Source organism: Aquila chrysaetos, chromosome 17 (genome assembly GCF_900496995.4).
Source record: "Aquila chrysaetos chrysaetos chromosome 17, bAquChr1.4, whole genome shotgun sequence".
Taxonomy (NCBI): domain Eukaryota; kingdom Metazoa; phylum Chordata; class Aves; order Accipitriformes; family Accipitridae; genus Aquila; species Aquila chrysaetos.
Window position 1 is genome coordinate 15,252,875 of NC_044020.1, and position 27,764 is coordinate 15,280,638.

At 38.7% G+C, this 27,764-nt stretch overlaps 1 protein-coding gene across 10 annotated transcripts in view; it reads right to left on the reverse strand.

Moving 5' to 3' along the window:
• EPS8 (epidermal growth factor receptor pathway substrate 8) overlaps positions 1 to 27,764 on the reverse strand; it is a 140,713-nt gene that overhangs the window by 18,318 nt on the left and 94,631 nt on the right. For 7 of the 10 annotated variants that reach the window (XM_030040369.2, XM_030040372.2, XM_030040368.2 and 4 more), the window contains 15 exons: positions 27,315 to 27,382; positions 25,195 to 25,356; positions 24,846 to 24,995; positions 22,405 to 22,487; positions 20,214 to 20,350; positions 18,366 to 18,439; positions 17,216 to 17,342; positions 16,787 to 16,875; positions 13,114 to 13,188; positions 12,332 to 12,480; positions 9,866 to 10,049; positions 5,844 to 5,977; positions 1,988 to 2,099; positions 918 to 1,061; positions 565 to 600 (listed from right to left, as the gene is read on the reverse strand). In XM_030040369.2, the coding sequence (XP_029896229.1) occupies positions 565 to 600; positions 918 to 1,061; positions 1,988 to 2,099; positions 5,844 to 5,977; positions 9,866 to 10,049; positions 12,332 to 12,480; positions 13,114 to 13,188; positions 16,787 to 16,875; positions 17,216 to 17,342; positions 18,366 to 18,439; positions 20,214 to 20,350; positions 22,405 to 22,487; positions 24,846 to 24,995; positions 25,195 to 25,356; positions 27,315 to 27,382 (1,724 nt within the window). The remainder of the gene's footprint in view (positions 1 to 564; positions 601 to 917; positions 1,062 to 1,987; positions 2,100 to 5,843; positions 5,978 to 9,865; positions 10,050 to 12,331; positions 12,481 to 13,113; positions 13,189 to 16,786; positions 16,876 to 17,215; positions 17,343 to 18,365; positions 18,440 to 20,213; positions 20,351 to 22,404; positions 22,488 to 24,845; positions 24,996 to 25,194; positions 25,357 to 27,314; positions 27,383 to 27,764) is intronic. The other 3 variants (XM_030040376.2, XM_030040377.2, XM_030040375.2) reach the window with 3 other exon arrangements.

The following is a 27,764-nucleotide window of genomic DNA, read 5'->3' on the forward strand; positions in this document are numbered from 1 at the left end:
CAACAGAAGTTTGGTTTGCATTTGGACTGAAAAAGTCCGATTCAGAGGCAGGCCTGGAATTTCTGCTTAATCCAAACTTGCTTGCCTAACTTTTCAAAATCATTAGAAATAAAAGGGAAGAAATAGGTCTTAGAAAATACATCCTTTTATTTTATGAGTCTCCGGCCTACTTAAATGTTGTCTAAAAATACACATTACAACTTTATCCTGTATATCCTTACCCAGGTGGACAATTGCACTTATGTAAGTTTGGTTTTTTTTTTTTACCCTCTAATTCTCTTCAATATATAAAAGAAACAACAACAAATAAACTCTTAATTCCACACCACAACATGAAAGAAAGAAAACCAAAATTAGGTCAGGAGAATAGAGTGCTATTAATGCACAGGCACAGTAATTGAAAAATATCTGCTTTGTGCATTCAAAAGCAAAGACACCTATTTTTTATGACTCCAAAATTACAATAATTAAATAAATTCAAGACTAAGATAGAGACACACAGAGACAGAAAATAAAAAGAAAAGCTAGCGTTCACTCTCCTAGGAGAAACAAAGATGAACCTACCTTAAATAATTCAAACTCCTTCTTTGGCATCAACAGCTATCAATCCACAAAGGATATTTGCAATTAAAATAAATGCATACACATCCATTAGGATCGAAATTACTACCTCTAAGCAAATAAGCAGAAAAAAACCCTTAAAGGAAAACTTTTTGCTGTATCTCTATCAACTTTATTCCCATGTTAGACTCTATGCAATACAGAAATCAGCGTCAGCTTGTACAAAACTAAATCTTTTGACATATCAGTGGAACATGCAGATATTTTAGCCTTGCTGTCAATCTTTTCCTCCTCCACACACACACACACACACACACACACTTCAAAAGAAAGTCTTGCTGCTGAGTGGACGGTACCTGGATGGTGCGGGTATATGCAGGCTCTGACCATCCTAGACCTCCTTCTTGATTCCTCAGAGGGTCCAAAATGTTGTTTGGCACAAAGCCTGTGCTGCCACTTTTATTCTGAACCTTCCACCACTGCTTTCTGTCATCCAGAATCTGAAATAATTTGGTAAATTAATTACATATTTTTTCTGACTTTCCTCCTGCCAGTACTTAGACTGTGCATCATTTCAAAACAAAACCATAACTTTGCCAGGTTCTGCAATTGCCAACAGATCTTACAAGATGTCCCTAAGAAACCCCTGTAGGCTTCCTTGATTATCACCATCATTAATTCTACATGGTCATACTGCACTTTTCAAATGCAGCTCTCAAGAAGGGATATGGAAAAAAAGTGTGTAAAATCAGACACGTGCTGGACAAGGCAGCGGAATGAAAATCAAATACTTGCGCAGAGAGGCTGGCATCTCTACAACCTATATGCTGCTGACAAAAGGAATAAGTAACTACTAATAGCCCAGGGAAAAGCGCATTGTTCTAGGAGAGCACAAATGTGGGGAGAGAGCACAAATTATTTGGAGAGAACGCACTTCCGAGTAAAGAGGGAACTGAAGCAGGATGGCCAGAAGTCTGAAATCTGACTAACTGCCGTGCAATCTCATACACATTTTCTCTCTCTGTTGCTCCCTCCCTTCCAAACCTGTCTAGCTTTCAGGGTACCAACTACTCCAGGAAAGGACAGTCTTTCACTATGCCCTGAGTGTACACAGATAGTGTTTGCCAGAGCCAGTTATTTAAATACTACTAAATGAGGCTTTTAAAAGCAACAACAGAGAAGATGGAAGAAACACATATATATTTTTCTAGCATGGATCTCTACAGCATCAATTCATAAGTCAGCGCAGAATCTCCATTTATCTTGTCTACGATGCAAAACAAATTAATTGAACTTTCCATATTAAGGAAGATAAATCAAACAGATTGAAGTAATCATTAAGGACAGCCACACTGTCCACAGGAAAGGTACACTCAGATTTGAGTAGTACTAGAAATTTGTGTTTTCTCTTTGCAAAAAATATTACCTCTACGATCTCTTCTTTCATGACAGAAAGCTCACTGTTGTTTCTTGCCATAAATTCGTACTTGCATTTGGCATATTTCTTAGTCTGTGCTTTACTGTGTGCTTCATAGTTTCTGCAAAGCAAAGATCAGACTATTGTTCAGCGAGACATTCAAGCAAATAAAAACAGAGAAAAAATGCCCTCTTCCAACAACCTGCAAAACATTTAAACAACCCCACCACCACCAGAACATGATGCTGCTGTAGAACTACCTGTTCATAATACACTGATTTAAGTGCCAAGAAAAAAAGAAACAAAAGAAAGAGGTGGTCAAGCTACATGGACCTCAAGAACTGGTAATCTTTACTGGCTCACTGCTTGCAAGATATATGATAACAACTTAGATCAGCAGGTGCCATTGTTTTAAAACAAACACATACACTACATTTAGTCTGTTTTCTTACAGCAGGTTAAACAATCATTTGCCATATAAACAAATGACTACACTTAGTATATAATTGGTATCTTGTGCTTTGTATGAAACTATTTCTAGTGTTCATCATGAATTGTTTCAAATACATAATACATGAGTAAATTTTTGCCATCAACACCAATGGAATTAAACTTTAAAAAATGCTCCCCTACTGTAGATCAGTTTTCTTAACTGACCATAAGATACCATCAACTCATAACAACCTCAAGTTACTGTATCAATTAAAAATGAAAAATAACTTCTTGGCAGTTACAAACAGGGTTCATTGTAGAACAAGGCATACCACAGTTTAACTCTATGTCTTTCTGTTTCCACGAGGAAGGACCTGTTCAGAATGCCTTTAGGTAAGAAGCTACTAATTTCTTTGATATAGTACCTCTTCAAGTTGAGAAGCCCCAGAGCCCCCTCAACACAGGACCAAAAGAAACAGTAACATTATTCACTTATTGCAAATTACACCCAACAACCTAAATCCACACCAGGTAGTAAAATTAAAAAAAAAATAAATCCAAACAGATAATGGAAACATGAAGCAATCAATGGCTTGAAATTCTGTATACAACATCACAGCACGGGGATACGAATGCAGACAGTTGCTGATGTTGGTGCTATGTAACCGTGGGTCGCAGGTGTGCCTGAGCAATCCAGTAGTTACCTAGCTATTGCATGGCTGTGGAGAACTGTCTCACTTGAGCGGAAAAGCAGAACAAAGGATGAGTCACATTTAGATTGAAAGATTATTTTGAAAGACAGACAAAATACTAAAAGTGTTTAAGGAAGAGTGAAAAACATGGAATGAACCCCAGCCTGCAGAACAGCTGTTATGAGGCTGAAAGGTGTGTGAGTAATCCCAATTTTTTCCACCACCCACTCAAAATTCATGTAATTTTGAACTCCTTTCTTACTTCCTCAGGGATATGACTAATGCGCCTCTGAAGGTACTTTTACTTTTAGGTTGCCTTTCCAAACTCATTTCACTAACTTTCTTCCTACCTTGTCCACACCTAAGTATCCTGATCCCTTCAAAAAACATAAATCAGAAAGAATTTTTAAAAGTGCTCGTGTTTCAGTTTTATTCCACTCTTGCTGCAATCAACAGCAACATCCCCAGAACATGGGGCAGGCAATAGCTGTATGCTTCTGAAGAGACCATAATTCTTCAAGCCCAGCTTAATGAGCCAAACAGTTTACTCGGGGCACAAATGTTCTCAACACTTCCCTCCATCCATCCTCCACTGTGTTTTCTTACTGCCTATCAGATATACCATAACTGCAGCCCTCTGCTCTCCTGTGCACACTGCTCAAGAGCCTAGTGGATTGCACAGATTTTCAGGGTGCTTTTCTTCAAATGACAGTGCAAAACCAAGCTACACAGCATACTACTTTGAAACACCGCACAACTTGCTGAAAAACTATTCAGTGCTCTTTCAGCATCAGAGAGGGTCCCCGATATACCTAATATCACGCTGAAAGTTTAAGATCCTGACACTTCGTTTACATCACTCAAGGAAAGCACATCTTACTGGAGGTCCTGTCATGTTAGAATACGGCTCACTGAAGTTCCCTGTGATTAAAATTTCCCTGGACAAGGTGTAGCCTACCTGTCCCTCAGAAGGTAGTGGGTGGCTTGGTCACTGCCTTCAGACCACTCATTAGGAATGCCAGCTTTGAACGAGGACCAGCAAATGATGGCTGAAAGGGTCAGCTTGAATTTCTCACTCCCTCCCCCAAACCCACTCCTCCACCTACTTCTTCACAGATGCTTTAAAATTTATCTTTAAATGGAAGTTACTTGGGGTAATACATATTAACAGCTTTCCCCCAATAATGAGCTCCTACCAGGCACGTATTATATGTCTCAAGAGCCAATTAACAAATAGAAGTTTGTGTCGTGTTGAACAGACTGGAAGATAGGGGCACACTGTGGATGTTTGCATCAGTACCAGCCATCTAGACTCCCTCCTACAATCAGTGGTAAGAAACAGGCACCACTACAGCATGTCTCATTTCATATCTTTCAAAAGACTAATTTCACCTCACATGAACCGCTTCTTAGAAACACCCATTTCTCTTTACCCGCCACAAAGGAGGCTTGGATGACTCTTTCAGTTGCAGCCAGATACACCGATACCATCAATAGTTCAATGCAATAAGACCCATTCTCTAAACCTGAAATGGAGGCAACAACATTTGCACGGAATACTCTTACTCTGAAAGGACAAAACCAGGTCTTATCACATTACAGATAAGAGAGAAAGGAATTTAGAGTACAGATCATCTAGATTTCAAGCTGACTGGTCCTGAGACAAGAACTCAGAAAGTAACCAAGTTTGAGAAAATAATTAACAGATGACTACTACTGCTGCTGTTATGAAGAATAAATCCAAAGTTCAGGAAAAGAATCAAGTCTTCAACCTGCACGCCATATGGGAATTTGTTTGCATGCAGATTAACAACAGGATCTTTTAGCACATAGCTCAATACTAGGGATTATGCAAAGGTTTTCATCAAAAGCGTTGTTATCAATGCTGTTTTAACCAGCAATCTGATCTCAGAAACTTAGCTTACACATCTTACATGGCACATAAGCCAAAATACTGCTCCATGTGGTGTATACGGAATACGGTTTGGCATGGGGGAGCAATTCCAACACTGCTTTACCAATTTACTTCCACAGCTTGTGCTGGTATAAATTCTCCCCACAGACAAGGCCGAGACTCCAAGGATCACTGCATTTGATCTCATCAAGCTACTTGGATTTAGGCTAAAATGAAGCGGATGAAAGAGGATGTGCAAAAAGACACTGGTTGCTACGCAAACATTTCAGAGCATTTTCTGTAACATTGGAAAGAGAATGGAAGAAACGAGGAGTTACTATTCTGAAAGTGGGTATTTATGCACCAGCCCAGACAACAAAAAGCAGGAGGCTACGGAGCACTAAGTGAGCAGCTAGACAAATCAAACAATCATTCAAAACAAGGACAGATGAATCTCAGAGCGGACTTGTCATTCTTTGTAGTTCTGAAAAAAGCAAAGAGTATTTTTAAAAAACATGAAACAAAGCAGAAATAAAATTTGAAACCAAATAGGAGGATTCTGTGTTCTCCATTGGGTTGGAATTTCACTATATCATTTTTGACAAAAGCATCAATTTCACAGCATATGTAAACAGGCTGGTTTCATAGAAATTATACTAAGAGAGTCTTAATGATGTGCCTTAGAGAAGCAAGAGCAGAATACCCACTGCTAACCAGAATCACTTCCTCATAAAAATAACGATCTGCTTCAGACACAACCAGAGGTAATTACAGACACCGCCACCCCAATAGCAATAAGTCGGGACAGTTATCCACAGCACCACGTACGCCGTTGATTCAGTGTTACCTATCTACATGTCGGCTAACAGTTTGCTTAAAGGCAGCAACAGCCGCCCCCTGGTCCAGCAGAGGCCCTCTTTTGTAAACTGTGTTACTGAATGCATACCCATCCGACGGAGGGTAGTCGGGAACACTGGGAGGCTGGAAGACAAAAAAGAAACAAAGCCACAAAGTGGATTAGTGTCAGCAGCAGCACCGCCTAGTTCACTTAATCCAGCACCCCTAGGGTCCCTGTCAGCATTCACGCGTCCGCAGGTGCTCACGGTTCCGCTATGAAAAGTTAATAACTTCTGCATTTCAAATACATAAACAGGGAGATCAAAAGGATAAGAATAAAAGAATTTCTATCTTAAGTCATCCTACTGCATTAATATTGCAGTGGATATTCTTTAGAAAAACAGTTCTCTGGGGCAAGGTCCGTGTCATCTCTCAGGTATCACTACAGCAACACAACTTATAAACGATGGCTGAATGGCGTTAAAATAAACTGCACTGAGAAACAGCTTTGAGCTTTTGTTCTAGGTGTACGCTTAAAGCCAGAAACCTCTAGCTAGCTAACAGTATGTCGGTATAGGAAATAAAACCTCCCAGGTAAAATTATCACTGTATTGCAGGATCATAATATGAAGTGGCTCATATGTGTCACCCTCTCACTGAACATGACTATAGACAAAGAAGAAATGCAAAAAGTAATGTAATAGTTGGTATAATTAAGGATTTTAATTAAGGAAAATAATCACAATTTATCACAAGCACATATAGAAGAATATTCAAGGCTTTAGGAAATACTTTTTAAACAGCAGTCCTTTAAAAAAAAACAAACCACCTTAAATTCAGCAATGATACTCTGCTTCTAAGAAAGAACTATTTTAACCACTATTGCCCAAAACAAAAACAAGGTAAGCAGTTCATTTCTGGAGATTATGATATTCAAATTGCTCATTCTAGATCTTTTCCTTATACTACCATCCAGTTGCACAAGTTAGAACAGCTGAGATTCATCAGAAATTGCCAAACCTTTAAGCCTGGTTTGTTGGGTTTTTTTGGTTGGTTTGGGGATTGTTTTTTTCCTGTCTGTGTGGCTACAGAAAAGCCGCTCACCTAATTTCTATCTCCAAGTATCTGACCTGGCACCCAGAGACACTTGCCTACGGGACTGAGGGTTTATGAAAATAAATTAAAACCACACAAAACCCCCCATACACATAGAATATTCTTTTAAACTATATTATTAAGACCCCTTTGAAAAAAAAAAAATCTCAAGTGTCACCTAGCTTATACCTTACATCAAAAGACACCCAGGAAGCAGGAACTCATTTTACTTCATGCACAAATTATTTGCATCGCCTTAGCCTCACTGCACTCTCTATCACCAGTTCCCCGTTGTTTCACTGCCATTTGAAGTCCTCATTGCAGAACTGACTCCACCCTGAAACCCCTCCAGTCGGAGCTGTGCGTGTGACTAGATCTTAAGATTCAGGAATAGGGGGAAAAAAAGAAAAAGAAAAAAAAAAAAAGGGCTCTTATGAGCAGGAACCTCCAATGCACTTTGCCAGATGCCAGAGCAGTCCCTGCCCAGCAGGGAGGGCAGCCGCACGCACCCTTCTCCACTCCCAGCACCGCACAGCTCTCGGCATGCAGCCTCGGGCCTCGGGAGAGCAGTGTCACACCGAGACACGAGGCCAATTAGTGGCAAGAGATGAACACTTAAATTCTCATCTTATTTTTCCAGCACTCTTCATTAAACAAGCTCTTACAGCAGACTTATGAAAGAATAATTATTCTGGTATCACCCACTCCAGGGCGATACTTCTGCCGCAGACAAATACATTTTGCACTCACACAGCTTTTTCCAGCTGAGCACCTACAGCATTTCACAGCTATTAAGCAGCTCCGCGCTTTTCCCCCTAGGGAAGTGCTGAGGCGGCACCGGCGCAGGGAGCCAAGGTACCAAGGTTAAATGACTTGCCCAAGACCGTGCTGGAATCAGCGACAGTCACGAAACTAAGGCCTGACATCCCAGGTGCCAGGCACACAAATACCTTCAGTGAACTGGGATATACATGTTATTTTTTTTGTCTTTTGAAGATTAAGTCTAAGAGGTTAATTTGGCACAACTACCAATCCAACCAACATTACCACCGTGAAAAAGAATGAAATCAACTCCCTAAAACCCAAGCAACCAGAATACCTCAATGCATTTTCCCCTCCAAATTTGTTTTAACAACTTATATATATAAATAGTAAATTAAATTCTTGCAGTCATCAGAAGAGAAAAATTAATACTCCTCTTTTTTCAATACTATTTTGTCTTCTTTTTTCCTTTTTTTTTTTTTTTTTTTTTAGTAATTTAGAAGGAGCACAATGTAAACAAAAAAAACCTCCAAGGAAATGTAGAGCAGCAGTGAAACACTGAGACAATGTTTGATGAGACTTTTTGGGGAGATGACCAGGGAAGGGGGTGACAGCAATGGCAACAGCTACATTTCACATTATTGTGCCCATTAACTTTCCTAAATGCTTTTTTTCTCAAAATGAATCACTGGCAATAACTTAGTTTTTGGCACATTTATTCCTGTACATCTTGTTAGGCATAAAGCCAAGCAGTGTTTTAAGTAATCAAATATGTACCATGTTATCCTCCTTTGCTTGGCAGACTTTTTACCCAATTTGTTTGTGTCTACAGCTGAGCAGATTTTTTTTTTTTTTTTTTTTTTTACTAACAGAGATTTTCATTAGAACAAACTTTTATCGTGACAAGATTTCCATGGGCAGCTTTGATAAACTTTTGCTGGGGAAACTTTGCTGTCTCCAATAACAGAATTGCTTTGCAAGACAACACCATCCTGTAACAGCCAATAATCCTTCCCTTGAATCTTCTTCCATGTGTGCACTTTTTCACTAACAGATAAATATATATATATATATATATTATATACGCTATAAAATTAAGATAAAATCCAGTATCATTGCCTTAAGATGTACTTCAAATATAGTACTGGTGTAGATTGCTCGAGGAAGACTATGGACTGAACCTCAAAAATTCTTAGGTGCACTTCCATATCACAGCTGCTAACAGGGGACCTTGGACTAGCTAACACTTGATTTAAACTAGAACTAGCATAGAAAAATAAATTAAATTTTTAAATTAAAGCTTACATCCTCCCAACAAAGAAAAGCTTTCAAAATTAAAACTTTTATATGTTTAAAATTGCAATAGGGTTTGTTGTGAATTAAAAAGCAACAAAATCCACATATATTCTTAAAATTTTCACAAAAATCAAAGTACATTTTCTGATCAACTCTACTAAAAAAGTAGGGGGTAGAACCTTTGTTGAGAAACAAAACGACTGACTATAAAGTTGGTCAGAAAATGCACTCTGGTTTCTCTGAAGACTTTAGGTGGTGGTGCATGTTTCCATTCTCTAAATAGAATAACCTAACTTTTGCTAAATTCATCACATTTCTTGGGAGAAAAGGATGGGAAAAATGTTCCTATGCAATAATTCATCTAATTGGCAGCTGTTTTTCAGAAGTAAGCCTAAATTACCTGACGTAGCATCACTCTGATAGCACCCCCGAATACCAGCTTAAACCCAAAATTCCCTAAAAAGTGGTGGTTTTTTTTCCTTTTGTCTGTGTGCCTGTGCATGGTTGCACATTTAAGAATACTTTGGTTCAAATTCTGCCTGAAGTGTATATGACCAAAATCAATGGGATGTGAAAGCACAGGTCAAGAATCAGACTGAACCTTAGGGGCTGGGACTGCCCTCCCAACTGAGGTAGGAAAGTGCCCCACGTTCAAGGAGAGCAGTAGGCAAAAGCCTTATATTTTTCCTAATTGCATTTTTGGTGGCTGAACAGGTATTTGGTTTTGTATAACTTTAATGTAAGCGTAATGAGCTTGCACTGATGTAGCGGGCGTCAGAGCACAGTTGCTCCAACAACGTCACGGAATATTTTCTTTATGAAGGAAGAAGTTGGTGTTGCCTTCAGCTAAATTACAAAACGCTGTCGCAGGTAACTTACCTCAGTTGACAGTCTTTTCATTTCTTGCTTCCGCTGTTGCTCTGCAACATTTGCCACAGACTCAGCCAAATGGTTGAGTTCTTGCTCCTTTGGAGCTCCCATGAAGTTCAGCAAAGGAGGCTCCCAACCATTTCGGAAACGGGGGACATAAGGTGGAATAAAATGGTCTTTGGGCCAGTCCGCTCTGCATGAAAAGTAAATTAGAGATCTGTATCAAGGGCCACACAAATATTGGTTTAATAGGTTTCCTAAAAATTGAAATGCTTTAGATTTTTATTAGTATAGGGTAGAAGCTGGGATTACAGTAAAGATGGAATTGTGCTAGAACAGAGAAAACCAGCAAAAAACATTTATTGACCACAACTATGCTCCCTGCTGTACCCTACAGAAAGAAACTGCTCCTGCCATAAGGACACGTCAGTGGTAAAACACAACAAATTTCTGTCTTGTAGCAAAGGATGAGTAATAGAAGAATCAATCACAAACAAATCTAGGTTTTGTTTAAACTGTTAGATGGGGTGAAAGCACTGGACAAGACTTCAGAGAAACAGCCTGCTTTATAAGAAAGTCTGAAAGCAGGTATGAAGCATGGAAGCTTAGGGGGCCTAGCTACACCTAAAACAAAAAGTTAAACAATAGCTTTTACTGACAAAACCCCCCCAACTCTACATTCTCCAAGACACAAGAGTTATCATCACATTTGCTGTTTTATAGTCCAGATTGGTCTTTTAAAAATACTGTATTAGAGAGCTCCATTAGCATTCCCTATTGTAATACAAAATACCTAAATTAACACTTTCATGCTCTGCCTTTTCACTATACTATCCTGCAATATAATTACTGTATCTTCGAAGCAGAAATGGGAATATACGTTACAGTCTTTTAACAGTCTCGTTGTTGACGCTGCTAAAAATTAAGGGACAAATGCTGCCAGTCACACAAGTTGCAGGACCAGCCAGCAATTACCAGCCCATTAGCAGGCCTGAGCTAGGTCTGTAACCCTTGAGTTTTATCAGTCACGTCTCCTGCTATACCACACCACAGCGTACCTCTGTATACCGAGATCAGACCGTCATTTCTAATCTGCGCAGGTCAACCAACTGTATTCCAAGTGCTTCATTCTTCACTGCCCAACATGAGCTACTTCTCTTTCCGTTAAACCTTTTTCAGGATGGACTAAACGAATGATGATTGTCGTTCCCAAGACAAGGAGCCCATTATTTTACACAATGATCCATTTTCCCTCCATGGGCCTCCAATGCTATGAGGCAATTTCCACTGCCAGTCCCACCACAAGCTGCCATGAAGCCAGCAGAGCTTGAAGCAGGTGAAGGCAAGCGAATGGTGCTTTGCTGGGGCAAGCTCCCTGGCAGTCACAAGGAGCCGCAATTCCTGTTTCCAGCTCATTTTGTAGTAGCAGGCCAAATGATAGGCCCAAAGGATGAATTTGGACATTCCTGGTCCTGCAGCAGAGCGAGATTAAGGAAGGGAAAGACCTGTACATCACTCTTCCTCCTCTGAGGATGTTTGTCATGCCTTCCTTACCAGCAAAACACTCAAATACTTTTTAATCAATCAATCAATTAAAGAAATCCACTTGGTAGATGTTTATGTTCCAATCTGAAATCTAAGAGCAAGGATGAATAAACACAAAATACACGATGCATTTCCAGCCCAAGTGATTCCATACTTACTCATCATCAAATGTACTTATCTACCACATATTACAAAGTTAAAACACACTTTGCTAATTTAAGCTTTTTCTGTTGCATGTTCTAGTTACCTAAGTAATTTCAAACCATATACTTACCTTAAAAACAACAAATGCATAGAATAGTTAATTTTTAGCTAAGCCTAACCATAATAGTGAATCCATTAAGCACAACATGTAGGGTATGCACAGGTAACATGGTTCAGCCAATAAGCATTGCTTAAAAATTATAAGCATTTTCTTTATAGCATTATGACGCTTTTGAAGAAGTAAAGACATTGTAAATTTTTAGCTTTTGATAATTATTGGAAACTGAAAATAGAAATCTGTATCCTGTTCTTCAGTATTTTGTCACTTTTTATTGCAGCTTCTTCAAATTGAATTTTAACAAAGTCCAGATAGCTGGGTTGGAAAAATAATGGTGAAAAACAACTGGAAATATGCAAGGGATAGCTCAGAAAAATTTACTGCAAGAGGTTATGTCAAAAGGTTCTTCATACCATGGACAAAACAAAAACTTCTGTCTGCATTTTCTCCCTCCTTGAGACCCCTAAAATCAAACCACTCCCAAATTCCACTGAGGCTAAAGACTTCCTTTCCAAAAACTTCAAAGAACAGTTCTGAAGAGTCCAAAGCCTAACAAATTAATACTGAGTTTACTGGGGGGTCAATAACATGGTTAAGATTGTGTCAATAAACTTGAGTTGAGAGATAATCTGTAAAATGATGTGTAAAATGCAAAGGCTTTTTCTCACCTGGCTTTGGTCCATGTGTCACCCAATGACGTCCATAACTGCCCTTCCTCACTGGTAACAGTATATCGCAGGAAGTCTATAGCATCTTTTGTTAAGAGGGGGCTGAGTACTGTACCAGCAAGCTCTGGACCTCCTGTCGTCTGTACCACCTAAATCCAAGCATTAAAAAAATACAAAGAACATACACATTGTCAGTAAGGAAGTTACTGTGAATATAAGTTACATAGAGTGCTGCTAGGAAACATTTATCAGTCACCCTCCCCATCCCCCCCCCCCCCCGCCAAAAAAAAAAGGAAACAAAACTCTGAGAAGCTAACAATGTGCCTTAATGTCCTACAGATTAACTAAGCCATTTATTGCAGTACTGCTGTTCCGGTCACCAACCATTTTATATTTAGATGCACTTTTGGCAATGCTATTTTTGCTCTACTGATCAAAACCACACATACTTCCATTAAATAGACATATAGCTATGCTTTCAACTTTCCTCCTGCATTATGTAAAGTATCTCTATTTTTTGCTGTTAATTAAAAATTATAATGGCAAACTGTTAACACACAGTGCTAAAGATGATTTAAATAAATATATTTAATAGATGGGAATATACATAGAAAAGGATATGAATTATTTTCTAAAGAGAACCTCATCCTGAGATACACACGTTTCTCCTTAGTTACTGTCCAGGGATGCAACATTTCAATCTTGTTATGCTTGAAAAGGTTACAGAGCATATAAATACAAGAGTTCTGAAGGAAAACACTGAGGAAATTATAAAACCTTACCATATGTAGTGGGGTAAAGAGAAAATGAACCAGTTCAGCTGCACTAGGATTCTGGATATGGAACTTTAATTTGGCCTGAAGGAAGGGGAAAATGACACATTTTAAGAAACATTTAACTTTTATGACAATAAATACTTCACATAACAATGGCCATCCCTGGTCAGGCCACAGGTCCACCTAAACCCAGTGTTTCGTCTGCAACATCCGCTAAGTGCAAGTGCTCGTTCATCCAATTGCTTTTGAATCCATGTATATCTTTAGCACCTATTGTGCAAACCAAGAAGTTCCGCAACCGAATTATATGCTTTGTAAAGAAGCATCTCCTCTGGAAATTTGCCACCTCTTCGTTTCATTAGTATTCTGCAGTTCTTTTCCAAATGAAAACTGAACAGTCTTTTCCTACTCTCTTTTTCCAGAGATGCTCATAGCCATCTACAGATTTATTATATTCTTCCTGTTTGGTCTTTTCCAGGCTAAAGTAATTCCTTCGAGCATTCCTGCCCTTCCTGTAACTTCTTCAATTTTGCTATGCTAGGGACAAAATAAGGCCAGGGAACATATCGGCACATTGACACTCTTCATTTGTTTGGGGTTTTTTTTCCCCCTAATGGTTCTTAACATTTGCTTGGTTGATCACCATTGAACGTGGATGACGTTCTCACAGGAATCTGTATTGCCTCAACATTTTGTTCCGATTTGTTTTATATATGAGATTTTTCCCCACCTGTACATGATTCTATCATATCTATCAATATTGAATTTCATTTGTCACTTTATCTGCTATCATGAGATACTTCTACATTTGTATACTCAACACTCACCATTTGCCAGAACACCTGTAAATATGTTGGACAGCAAAGGCCTCTGCAGAGGCACGTGTGGGACTTCACTGCTAAATTTACTGCACTTTGAGAACCAGCATTTTAGTCCTATAATTTGTTTTCTGTGTCACCAAACAAGAATCTAAGAAGCTACATTCAACCTCTCGGGACCTCAGTTTCTTTAAGAACTTCAGAGTGTGCAGCCTTGCTGGATGTGTTTTGGAAATAAAAACAAAAAAAACCAAATCAAAGAATTGATGGATTTATAGACATTATTTTGTTTTTCAAGCATGTTTGCTTCTTCCTGAATTTAATATACCTGCCTACAAACTGTATCCTATGAGGGGGGTGCCTCAGCGGTACTTGGTTGTCATAGTCCCTCAGATCCCTGGAACGACATTAAAGATTATCAGCATTACCTTAACCACTTCTCTTCCTCTGGAAGAAAGGCAGCTGCGGAGAGGTTACACACCATACCATGTGGTTTGCTGACTTAGTTTTTGGAACAGATAGATAAACAGTGCCCACTCAAACAGGGCTTCTATTCATCTGCCTGTAACTTGCCATTTTGATTTGCTGTTCTTTAGCCCATTACCACTTCTTCAATTGGAAACAGCTAATCTCTTATGCCCCCCATAAAAAAAATGGTTTTCATGAACATACCATCCGCTATCAAGCTTTTCCAAATAAATATATGCATTAAAAAAAAATCATACACTTTCTCTGATTCAGGTTCTTGGAGGATTTCTTTTATTTACTGATTACCCATTGGCCCTGCAGGCTCCAGAAGAAGCATGCCAGAATGTGTTTTAAAAAGTTATAGTATTTTTTTATTGCATCTTGCCATCTGCCTCAAACTGCTTTTGGCTAGCCTCATTCTACTTTTACATCTAGCCTTCCAGAGTGTGTCTCCAAATGAAGAAAGGAGGAGGACGTGTTTTTACTTCTAATAACTTCCTATACGTTGTTCTTCAGTCATAACAACTTTCTTTTGATCTTTTCTAATGTTTTTTTGACAGATGGTAGGCATTTTCTAGGAGCTTCCAGCATGGTATTTTAAAACAGTTTCCATTCTACTGGCAAGGACTTTAGTCTTCTAGCTACGCCTTTTATTTTTAAACTAGATTCTTAAATTTATACAGTTCTCCATGTCTGACATAAAGCCCCAGGAAGTGAAATTTCAGGCTTTTGTGGGTCCTGCAATGATGCTTAAGTAACGCACTGTTACAGCACAACTCTTCAAAAGCAACATTAGAAACTACATCCTAGATACTGCTGAGCACCAAAACAAGAAGTGTTTCTTCTGTACAGAAGATTCAAAGATGCACATGTTTTTCTTGGGTGAAAAACTAATTTAAATGCAGAATGCACTAAGAAGTAAGAATGGAAAAAAATTAACATTACAAGCTCTGTTACTGAGAAGGATCGGCATGTTCTAAAACATCCATCCCCCCAAAACCAGCAATCAATACAGGTCAAAAACACAGCATTCAATATAAGGTTTAAAAAAAACCAAAAAAAAACCACAAAACAAAACAAAAAAAACCCCTATCCTTAACATTTCTAAAAATCTCCTATAGCACTGCAATCAGAATTCATGCCCCAAGAGGAAGAAAAAGCTGATTTGACTCAGTGAATGCAAGAACAGTTTTCCCCATTGGCATAGCTTCCCCAGCAATTGGAAGGGACAGTCAGTATCTGAAAGAAAATGCTTTGAAGGTGTCCCACATGCTGCTTTCCTTTAATAGCACTTGCAGAAGAGGAGACGCCAGGAGAAGGCTCTTGAATTAGCATCTCCGCTTGTTGAGAACCTATAAAGCAACAGCAATTTGTTGGAGGGAATGTTCTGAGGCCAGAAAGGTCCTATGTAATGATGGCAACAAGCACAGAGAGTCCGATGGGCATAGCTGAATAAAACTAAATTAAGGCCACAGCTGGTGATGCTGGCAAGCATGCAACAGAACCATGATCCCAACAGACATTCCTAGAAACTCTTTTCCAATTTAAACTCAAATTTCCCAAGTAAAAGGCTTTAAAGAACCAGGAAAAGAAGAAACGCAACAATGCTGAAAAAGAAATATACTCATCTAGTCACTGTGTATAGAGCCCTTGAGAAGCAGCATCCCAAAGCTGCCTCAGAGGCCCACCTCGGCCAAAGGTGGCCAACTCCACTCTTGTCTCCTTTCAACCTTGGATGCAGAAGGAAAAGGTGAACGTCCAAGATCAGTCAAGTATCAGCTGAGCTATCTTCCTGTGTGTCAGCCAAGGACCAAACAAGATCATGTTTCCAGGTATATCGGCATTCTTGAAGAGAATACTTGTGGGTTTGCTCTTTCTGAAAGGGCAGTGGAGACCAAGACAACACAGACCCAGGCTCACTATTCCCTGCATGGCATGACCATCTCTGCAGAGCTGGCAGCAGTAGGCCATTTAAAACCCACAAGGTTTCTCTATGTGGACAAGGCACCCCAAAAGTTACAGACAGAAGGCAGAAGACTTAATACATTCCCAAAGACAAGACAACCTTCTGCAACTCCCTCAGAGGAGTCAACAAGAAAGCATCCACACCCACTGGAATAGCAGGAACCTCCAAGGAAACTCAAAAGTATCTACAAAGCAAATCTGTCGTGTTACTGATTCTTTCTTCTCTTCATCTTTCCCCAGAATTTTAGTTCTTCGCTTCATACTAGTGAAATAAGACATAGGAAAATCAATGCAGCAAAACTGACACCCAAATTAATTTGTAGCAGCAGGGAAAATAAAGATCATGTTATACTTAACATCAACTATCCCAGGAAAAAAAAACTGTTACTGCATGCCTCACACCACCATATCCACTAGCAGTCACTTACCAGAAGATTGAAGCCATGCTTGAATTTTTGGAAGCAGTCAACAAATTCATCTGGAGGTGGTGGTTTTGCACGGAGAGTAAGAACTCCCTCTGAAAAACAAAACAGATTTATAGGGTATATAATTTCTGTAAATATTACAGGTATAGTAAACATATAAATACATAATAAATTTACCAACTTACAGAATTTTATAAATATTAGAACCACAACAGTGAGCATATTCTGCAGTCATATCTCTAGTCACTCCCCACTGACTCAAAGCAAATGATTTTCATAGGTTTCCCTCTAAGAATACACTGCGTAGGATTTTTTATGCTCAAAGTGAAACAAAATTACTACATTCAAGAAAAAACAACACAAAAAGACACATTTTCTAGCTACTTCAATGATCCTTAGAGAAATAGAATTGTGTGCAGTAAGAACTCCTACCTCCAGGTCCTTTCTTTTTACTTTTCTTAGTTTTCTTCCTCTTTGAAAGTTCAGCAAATGCTTCAGCAGCTTTTTGAAGTTTGGTAACAAAATACTCAATGTCATCCAAAATATGGTTCAGAATTTGCTATGGGAGAAAAGAAAAATAACAGTTTCTCTACAGAACCTATTAGCAGAAATACTCCAGAAATCAAAATGACTACACTCTCAGACACCAACAGCTTCCTCGGGACAAAATCCACGCTCAAATATTGCTTATTTAGATTAATTTTGTTCTTAACTTTACACACCTGTAAAGTATTTTAAATGTTAGATTTTTAAAAATTTAGGGCCACTGGAAGTTTTTTAAAATATAAGCATCAAGATTATTAAATTCAGATTGGAATTACACAATTCATTCACACATTACATTTTCTCTCGCAACACATGAAAAAACTTCTAATTATTTGTGTAGGACAGCATTTTCCTAAACAGTATAACTTCATAATCTCCTTTAATACAAAGTATTAAGCTCTTTGTTGAATGGCAGAATGTAGTGTTATGTAAGTACTCTTCGAAGAATTGTTTTCACAGAGCAAGTGGAGGAGAACGAAGGAGCCCCCGGGGAAAACATGTATACACCAATTCAGCAGGCCTCAACATGCTTTCCTCAAGACCCTCAGATGTTGCTGAGGGCAACATCAGAGTAGAAAAGTAGAACTGACGAAGGGGGCAATATTTGATATTGCATACATCATAAGACCTGCCCAATGTTGTTGCTTATAGGCAATATCAGAAATGACCCTATGTTCATTTTCCAGATACTGCACATATCTAAGTCACGCTAAATTAACGGAATTTAAGTTTACCCTTACACAGTTTGCTGAATTTGGTCTACCACATAAAATTAGCATTTATATTTCTAACTCTTCAGAGCAGAAAACTGCATCAACATTCAGTACTTTTTAATTTTGTCTTTTTTTTTTTCCCAAGGAAAAAATAAGAAAAAGAACAACCACCTATTCATTTTTTAAGGTCTACCACAGAAACAAAGGCTGCCTGGAAAACTTTCCTCCAGAACTAATTTCCCATGTGGAAAAAGCCTTCCCACAAAGTAGAGCTGCAAAATTTCACAGACATTAAGCAATATCACTTGTAGTTTCTCACTTACAACATCTCTGTCAATCCTGGCTGCTATCATCTCTGCTGTTTCTTCGTGATCATGGTATTGTCTATGTTTTTCAACTGCAGAAAAGGGAAGAAGATAAGACGACATCTATATACACAGAATTAGTAACCAACATTTCCTATACAGCTTATGCTTGAAACCATACTGCTGTGAGAAAAAGATGGGAAATGTTTGTACCATTCACTTTGCAAGGACTCCACACAATCTGAAAACCTTGCATCCTAATGCCTGATCCTGCCGCATCTCACAAAAAAGCCTAGGTGTATGCTTTCAGTCAACTTAGCTGCATAAATGAAGTTAACCACAGAAGTGTGGGACCAGGGTCTAAATCAAAAAAGTGGCAGATTATAAATACAACATAATGAGAAATCACCCCATTTTGCAAAATATGCTGAAAGCTACTCCAGCAGAAGTAAGCAGGAAGGAAGAGTGTAGCCATGACTTCAAAGAATTTTCATGTAGAAGGTAATAAGAAAAAAGGGACGTAGGCATTTGGACAGAGAGACCAAGTCTGGCAACACAGAAATGGGAGGTAATGATGTGATAAAACAGGTATTTCCAAATAGCAATGGACAGTGTCAGTAACTTTTATTCTAAAACAACAAGGGTTAACATTTTGAGCAACGATAAGTTTTGCATTTTTAAGTCACATTAAATACTGTATTGCTTTTGTTAACAGCTGGGATTTTAGTAAATGCATTTTTATTCCATGTGAGTGGAATATAAGGAACTGCAATAACTGAGGTCCACAACTGGTCTAGGAAGACAGACCACTTGACAAACTAATGAAACTTTTCTGAAGTTGAGATGATGTCAAACAGAAGAACAAACTAGCCTTTACTCAAGACATGTAATAGTGTAGGTTAGTAGATGAAAACATTCTTAACATTACAGATTTCTCTGAACATTTTTAGTTGTTTTCTTTGCATAGTTGTGTACTTTGTTGAGTGATACAGTTTAATAAACCAAAAATAATAGACTCCATGGTTAATGACTTCTAATTCTAAAATTTTAGTATCTATTATTAAAAGAAAAAACCAAACCAAACAAACCCAAACCAAAAAAGGCCTCACTTTAACCAAGTTTATTCCCTTAATACAGTCTATTTTACAGAAGGAATTTTATTGTTTCTAAAGAATATTTTTTTCAAAGAAATCTGATCAAAATGAAAATATTTGTTAGAGATTTAAAAAAAAAAAAAAAAAGCGCCAAACAAAAAAAAATCCAAACCCATCAGAAAAGAACACTAGTTTAGCCATACGGGCCATTATGAAAATAAATATAAAATAAGTAAATAATGCTGAACTCTAGTCACCTTTTAATCCATGATTATATCTTTTAATTGTTCAAAGTATCTGGCCTACGCTCTCCCTATTACTAAAGAGAGCATCGTAAAATTACTGGAGTTATGACAGTACCGATTACTGTGAATATTACCACGTTCACAAAAAAGCCCAGGTTAACATCCATAGCCCCCACCCTCACCCAGCTAAACACAAGTAAAAGAGGCTCTGAACAGCAATTCGGAAAACGGGTAAGTGCAAGTAAATGACAAGTCAGATTATGACAGTCAGGTCTTATTCCCCAGATCAGGCAACGGCGGCTTGGGGCATTTCAAACCAGACTGGGAGAATAATCCTGTCTGCTGTCAGCGAGGACAGAGGGGTGACCTCGTACAACCATTTCTGTATCTGGATTCGATTACCGTAATCTTTACAAAAGCGGTCTTTCCAAATTACTTTTGTTATTGCCGAGCATCATAAAGACCTACTGCCCAGAGCAACCGCTCGCCACCACGCCGCGCGGCAGCGGGCTCCCAGCGACACTCACCCTCGCCCTGCTCGGCGGCCCAGGCGGACCACGCCGCCACCCGGCTTCTCACGTCCACCTGGGTGACGGTCCCCGGTGGCACGGGGGCAGGCGCCCGCGGCGGCGGCGGGATGGCGCTGTCGGCTTTGGATATCATCCTAGAGGGAGAGAAGAAAGCCCAGAAGTGACGCTTGAAGGAAAAACGTTCTGCCGGCTAGCGCTCCACCAGGGAGGACGAGGAGGCTTCACAAGGACCTCTTCTACTGGTGAACACGCTACGGACTTGCCAAGTAAGCAGTGCCCGAGACCACGATGTGCAAATACGTTAAACGCAGTAGGAAACCCACTCCGCGATGGGGTTAGCAAATCTTTGTTACCTGGCCACACGGGAAAGCCCCAAGCAGTGCCACAGAACGTAACGTCTAGAGACCTGCCAGTTTACACAGGTAAATTCAGTGGCTTGGGTTTAGCAGGTGGTGTTTTTACCACCATATGCAGTTTACTGGCTGGACTTCCATTTTGTGTGAAATTTTTCATTAGAAGTTACCCTTCAGCCATCACAAGTTGAGTATCTAGTCCCCAAATTTGACAGGTTGCCAACCACCTGTTTCTTAAAATCCTACCAACAAAACCAATTAAATTTACTGGCTGATTTTCCTTTTTGTAACAGTGGCCTGTTCATCCTGTCTTGATACAAATGTATCAATGTTCCCACCTCCAACTTTCCTGTTTTCCAGTTCTTAGTGTCGTTTTAAATACCATAAGGAAAGAGGTCTTTGAAGTCATTCTAAAGCTTGATACCAACAGACAAAAAAAAAAAATAATCTCAACAACTCCTGTCATACACACATCCCATCACTTCCCCACGCCCCTGTTTAAGAGATCTTCACCTTAAATTCATCTCTTTATAATCTCATTCATGGCATTCAACACCACAAAATGTCAAGCGTTATTTGGTCTTTGAACACTGAACAAAAAAGTTTCCTTCACCTTTCCTTCCTCCAGTCTCCTGGGCACTCTTCTCCACATGTCCCACACTTCTACTTGTCAATAACATTGCAGCAACTCCATAATGCAATGACAGGCAGGAGGGTCTCTCCCCGCGACCCGATGTCAGCATGTGCATGATACGACAGCGAGTAATGGGCACTAAGCTGTCACGCACTCATGACCTCTTGGCCTCATAGCCCTCGGAGACTGATATCTCAGATTGCTTTTCCCACCAGATGTACTGACCTACAGTCTCTTCCCAATTAAATCTCATTAGTTTCCCAGCATATCCAATGTGTTTCAGTCCTTCTAGATTGCCTCCTTGTACTTATACCTGTTTGTTACAGTCCCACAAACAGTAAAGTCTACTTATTTGATTTTAAACCCACAGATAAAGTCAGACATAGTTCAGTTTTTGTTGCATTTTTATAGGAGCATCCATTACTCTAGGAAAACTTTGTAAGTTGTGCATCAGAATTTAACAGGTAGCTAAGACTGTTATAAACTCATTCATACAATGGTGACATTTTTACTTAAGGATTTTTGTCCAGCAGAGACTTCTCTATCTGAACCACAAAACTAAGTGTTATTGATACTATCAGGACACAGTTACATACTAACTTTTCAACAAACTACCACCGTTACCATTCAGTATCTAATATATCTGTGCCCTTGTTTCTATGCCTCTGTTGGCTACCTCTCATTTTTCCATTAATCTTCTCTGAACCCAACAGACTCTTTTCCCTCACATTTTCCAGCTGGCAGAGAAGTTATTGCTACCAGGGAAACAAGGAGTCTTCACCATCATTAAACAGGCAGGCAGGAAGATTATTCAATCTTCAGGCGCTGTTTTATTTAACATCTGTAGATCCCAAAACCTTTTATCATAATCTTATTTACTTGGAGTTATGGGGCCTTTATGTTTTAAATTTAAATTCTGAACTACTTGACCCATATGCAGAACTGAGACATGCAATGCTATTCTCTGGCAAGTGGGATTGATGTCAGCTGTTCCTATCACTAAGGTGGAATTGGGAAAGGTAAGAGTGATGCTATAAATTGAAAGAGCATGAGATAATTATTAAAGCCAGGCCTCTACACGTGGTTTTGGAAGTATATTATCAACTAGCAAAAAAGAACAAAAGATGGCAGGCAGACTTGGAGAGCTTCTGAATGCTGTAACAGTATTTGACGATCCTACATACTGCCAAGAAGTTTTTACCTCAGTGTTTCAAGCCTCTTCTTTTGTTTCCCACTTTTACTGTCACTGATTGCACTTTCAATATCTTCATGAATGAAGCTAGCCTAAAGAGGCAGAAGCAGAAACCACCGGTTATCAGTTAGACTATCCAGATATATGAAATAAGTATCTCCTCACGCCCTTTTTTAGGGCATCTGTAGATTCCAGAATACGTTATCAAATCCCATTTATTTAAAAGTTCTGGGATAATTTATTTTATGTACAAACAGAACAAAGAAACACACAATGCTATTGTCTGGGAGTTGGTATTTTTGTCACCGTTCCAATCTCAAGCATCCAAGCTCGTCAGATAAGCATGTCATCTAGATACCAAGTTTATCTGAACAGCTGTAGTTATCTCAAGTCAACCATTATTGCATAAGCTACTTTTTCCCTCTGTGTATATAATTTTTGTTTTTCTCAAGTATGTTAGGGGGAAGACATACTGTAAAAAAAAAAAAAAAAAAATCTACTATAGATAGTAGCAGCAAAACCACTATAGACAGTAGCAGCATAAAGGTTTAGGAAAGTAACTTGAAGCAATACGGTTTCCTTTAAGAAATAACGATAGCCTCCAATTTCTCTTTGATGTAACAGAAGATGAATTTTTCAGTACATTTCCTAATCTGTAGATTCCTGTCTCTCCAGAACTGCAGTCTGCCTCCACCAGTGGCAAAGTGAAATTTTGATATATGTCTAAGGCATTATTTTAATAGAGCTTGTGTTAAACAGGTTACAGCTTCTCATAGGATTTAGAATGCTGTGTTACATGTCTTCAACTGATAAATTTATTTCCTACACAGGTTGTCAAAGCCCAAATCTGTCAGTGTCTGGCTCACTCTACAAGGTCCACATCTTTCTTAGTACCCTCATAATGGAGAAATATGTAATTTTTTAGGAGGAATATGTAACTTCCGCTGGGACCAGAAGACTTTGTTGAATTTAAGGTCCAAGGGGATTAAGGGACTTCTCCGGCTTAATAAATTGCACTACAGAATACAGACGAGGGATACATTAAGGTTAAAGAATTAATATAAAAAAAAATTAAGGGAATTTGAGGAAGCTAAACGCAGAAGAATTCCATTAATCATACTCTTGATATTTATTATTTAACAATTTTTTTGTTCACAAAATATTGAATGCCCCAGATATTATTGATTTTTTACTAACTTTCTATTGCAGAGGCTCCTGAAGTTCCTGGTAACTTCTAATCAAAAGCATGAAAAAGACAAGGGAGAAAGACCTAACCTTTCAAAAACAGCCAAGTCTCATGGGTAAGGAACAAAACCTAGGGTATGGTCACACACTCAAACAATACCTCAGAAGAAAAGGGGGATCCTGGACTTCCAAGTCATGCTTACATGCTCTGCATTTTTATTTGTACACAGAGGAAGAACTTCAAAAGATGAAAATCTGAAGAAAAGAGACTGCCTCTACACTTTGGGAAGCTGGGTCCAACCAGAGCTCAAAAAGGATCCCTGCATTATTTAACATAAAGCCACCTGAACTTCTCACAGAATCCCAATTTCCATTGAAACTGCAAATTCTGTGCAACAAATCACACAATTAGCCAGTCGTCTTCACATCACACTCACTATACCAGTTTCAAAATGGTTGCACAATGTGATTAGCAATCTGCTGTTTTAAGACAATGCTATAAACTACTACAAAGGAATTAAAAAATCCCCATGAAATTATCAATCAGAATTTAAAGAAATAGCAATTATATAGAGTAACTAACAAATTAAAATTTATAACCCTGGAAATAAAGTAGTATTGTGCAATACATTTTAAAAAATTATTTATGCTTGAAAGGAATATTTTAATCAGAGGCGAACAATCTCTTTCCTTGTTTTGCCCCTCCTGCAAGTAATATTTTCCTTTTCATTATCTCTCCAGCTGAGCAGAGATGCAGAGAGGTGAGAATGTAGAGAAGGTTTAATTGTTCAGTGACAAAAAGAGCAGAAAAAGGGGAAAAACTAGGTAAGACTCAGGGCTGGGATGAGTTCTTTGCATATTACAAGATAAATTTGAGATAACTTAAACTATTTTACACCACTTTCTCCAGAAGCAAGAATGCAAACCGTATACATATTCCAGAGTTTTACTCATTTACAAACCTAAATGAACAGCTACAGAGCACAAGAATCAATATTTACAGTAACAACATACTTGAACATGCACTAAGAATTCAGCTTACATACTGGACTACTCTCTTGCAAGACATACTACACTACATTTACTAACATACTATAAGTAGTGTCGGTATCATAAGTGCATTGAACTCAAAGTATATTTATAAGAATAAAAGAACAGAATTATTTTCTATGAATCAGCTCACTTGATTTTATCCACTGTACTTGCCAATTCATAAAATTTCCCCTATTCAGATAAGTCATAGCAGATCTCCATTACTATCTTACCTTAATCTCATCACATTGGAAAAGATGCAAATCAGGCTTGTTTTGGGTTGGTTCTTTACATACTAATGCAAGAATTGAATTGTAATTGCATGCATTCATCACAGCTTGGCAATGCTGAATTGTGCTTAAAGGAAAATTCTCCAGTTCATTCTGCCGGAAGAGAAAAAAAAAAAAACAAACACACACCACCTTACTATACAGAGTCCTGATCTCAGAAAAGCTGCACAAGTTAAAAAGGGAATGTGATAATAAGCTAATTAGAATACCGAATCTCACATACATCATTTTCCGCCCGTTCCCTTTTTCTCTCTCTCTCTCTGAAAATGAGACTGCCACTCACAAATCTTACCTTTGATTCCAAGTCCACCAAACTGACAGCTTTGTCATCCACTTGAAGAATCATATCTTGAGTCCACACTTTGCCTTTGGCATCCAGCAATTTCAGCTTCCTTATTCCATCATCTACTGTAATCATTGCCTCTTTTCGGTCCAGAACAAAGGTGGTCAAGTGCTAGTGAACGGGATGTACATTTAAAAAAAAAAAAAAATTGTAGTTTTCCCTATTGCTCGGCAGTATCAGTATTCAAATTGCCAGAAAGTAGCAATACAAATTATTCATGAATAGAAGTGCCTTTGTATATGACAGATCCCACCAATAAGCCATAAGAGAGGTTGTTTAGTCCATAATGTCATTTTAAGTCAACTGATTTTTGTAACTCAGTTTGTCATCCTCTGTCATTTCCTCAGTACTGTAAGCGGCTAGACTTGAAGGCATATTCTGACATCTTTCAGGTATCAAAGTGAGAATTAAACCCTGAGTATTTAATTAGCTTTGTTGAGGAGTGAAAACCTGTCTGTCTTGGCAAGCTGAATCCAGGAAGCGTCAGCAGAAGCTTCCCAGAAATACCCTGCCAACGTACCTCCACACCACCCTGACCTGGAGTGTCCTCATCTCTTCCAGAGCTGCCAGCTAGCACGCTGATGGCAACCATGATGGGCTTGCATCTGACTGGGATACCTTATGGACAGGCTACTCGCTTCTTTCATGCGGATCACAGTAGAAACGTAGTATACTATTTTTGCTCACCATCAACTTGGAATATTCTCCAGATTCAATTAATGGTCTAGAAATTAAATACTACCTCACAGACATCACCTCAACTAGCTTCCCCACCATCGTGGTTTTGACAATTTCTCCTTCAACATGCCAACCATGCAAGAAATCCATGAAATTATTTCATTTTATCCAGGCATAAATCCAGCTTCACGTTCTTATTGAAGACCTGGTTACACTCATTCAAGCTGAACCAATTTTAATATATGCCTGCACACCTATCTTCTAAATAATTAAAAAAAAAAAAAAAAAGATTGTGTGCTTTCTTCTATTACAGGATAAGAGCACTTAGTAACGACAGACAAGAGAGTAGATATAAGCTGCATATAATCAAAGTATTTAAAAGTGAAACAAACTCTCTACTGGCTGCTCACACAGGAAAGCTTAGACTCCAAATACAAGTACTAATTTTTATGCCAGTACAGTATCAAAACCGTTATGAAGAAACCAAAGAAAAATAGACAGACAATTAGAAGCAACACAAGTATTCATTTGCAAGCTGATCATAGGATAGAAGCACTTGAAATTAAGACTCTTCTGCATATGATCTCACAATTTACAGCTAATTTAAAACCCAGCAAAAAGGAGCTGAGAATCTACGGTATTTGCAAGACTTGGCTTAACCCACATCAGTGGTCTTATGGTAGTGGAAGACAGTTTGTGCCAAAGTAAGACTACAGAATGAGGCATTGCATCCAAAAGTGTTTTAACAGGCTACACATGGGCACCCAGGCTTACTCTGCTGACTATTTTAAATGTATCTACGCCTAGATAAAACATGACAGCAGCACACAGTAATTCTGCAAAGCGGCTTAAGACAGGAAGTAACATACTTTACACTTCACACTGGGGAAGAATCTGTGCAGGCAGAATGTATTTGTTTAACTACTACATAGTAGACTAATTGGGGCTTTTAGGGGTTAATGCTCAGCTCTTTCTGAATATTCTGTCACCTCTGCTGATTATAACTGATCAAAGTATTCATTTTAAATATCATCCAGCGTGCCTTGCCAACAGCACAGGGTTTTTCAGCTCTGCCTCATCCTTGCAACAAGCCAGGTTCAGAGACAGGGCAGCTTAACACGTCGAATTGATATCCCATTGAGAAGTCCTGTCCATTTGCCAGACTACACACAAATTTGCTTACATTCTTCTACATCAAAATTTCAGCTCATTATGGCAAAGCTATAGAATTTGAGACATTTCAGTGTAATCTGTTCTGAAGTGACCTCGGGCTGGCAGGATATTTTGGAAGATGTATATGCCTTCAAGCATATGTATCCTCAGAAATCATGTAGGCAAAAATAACTGCATGTAACTGAAAGCTATAATTGGTATATCAGTCCTCGTCTCACCTCTACATGATACTGCGACGTTTCAGATATGCTGCTGGCACTGTCTCGTGCATAATTCTTTCTTTGTTCTAGAGATGGGAGGAAAAGAAAGAATAATTATTCATTCAACTTCTTATTCCTGCTTGTTGAATATTTCTCAGAGATACTTAAGACTAGTTGTATATATGAAAACAGAAGATGAGCTGCTGTTAATTTCTGTATTGCAACGGAAAAAACCTTCACCGCCACATAGTCCAGCACAAGGATACAAGGATCATACTTACGTCAACGATGTTAACGGAGAGCCGGTGGGTGCAAACAAAAGCCAGTTATCTCATTACAGTGAGTCAGGACACTGGAGGGGAGCAGTGTTCTGACTGTAAACGCTTCATTGGGAAGCCTGATTATTAAAATCACTGGCTTGCCACTTTGGTAGCAATACGATAACTAGCATCAGGCTTACTGCCTTTG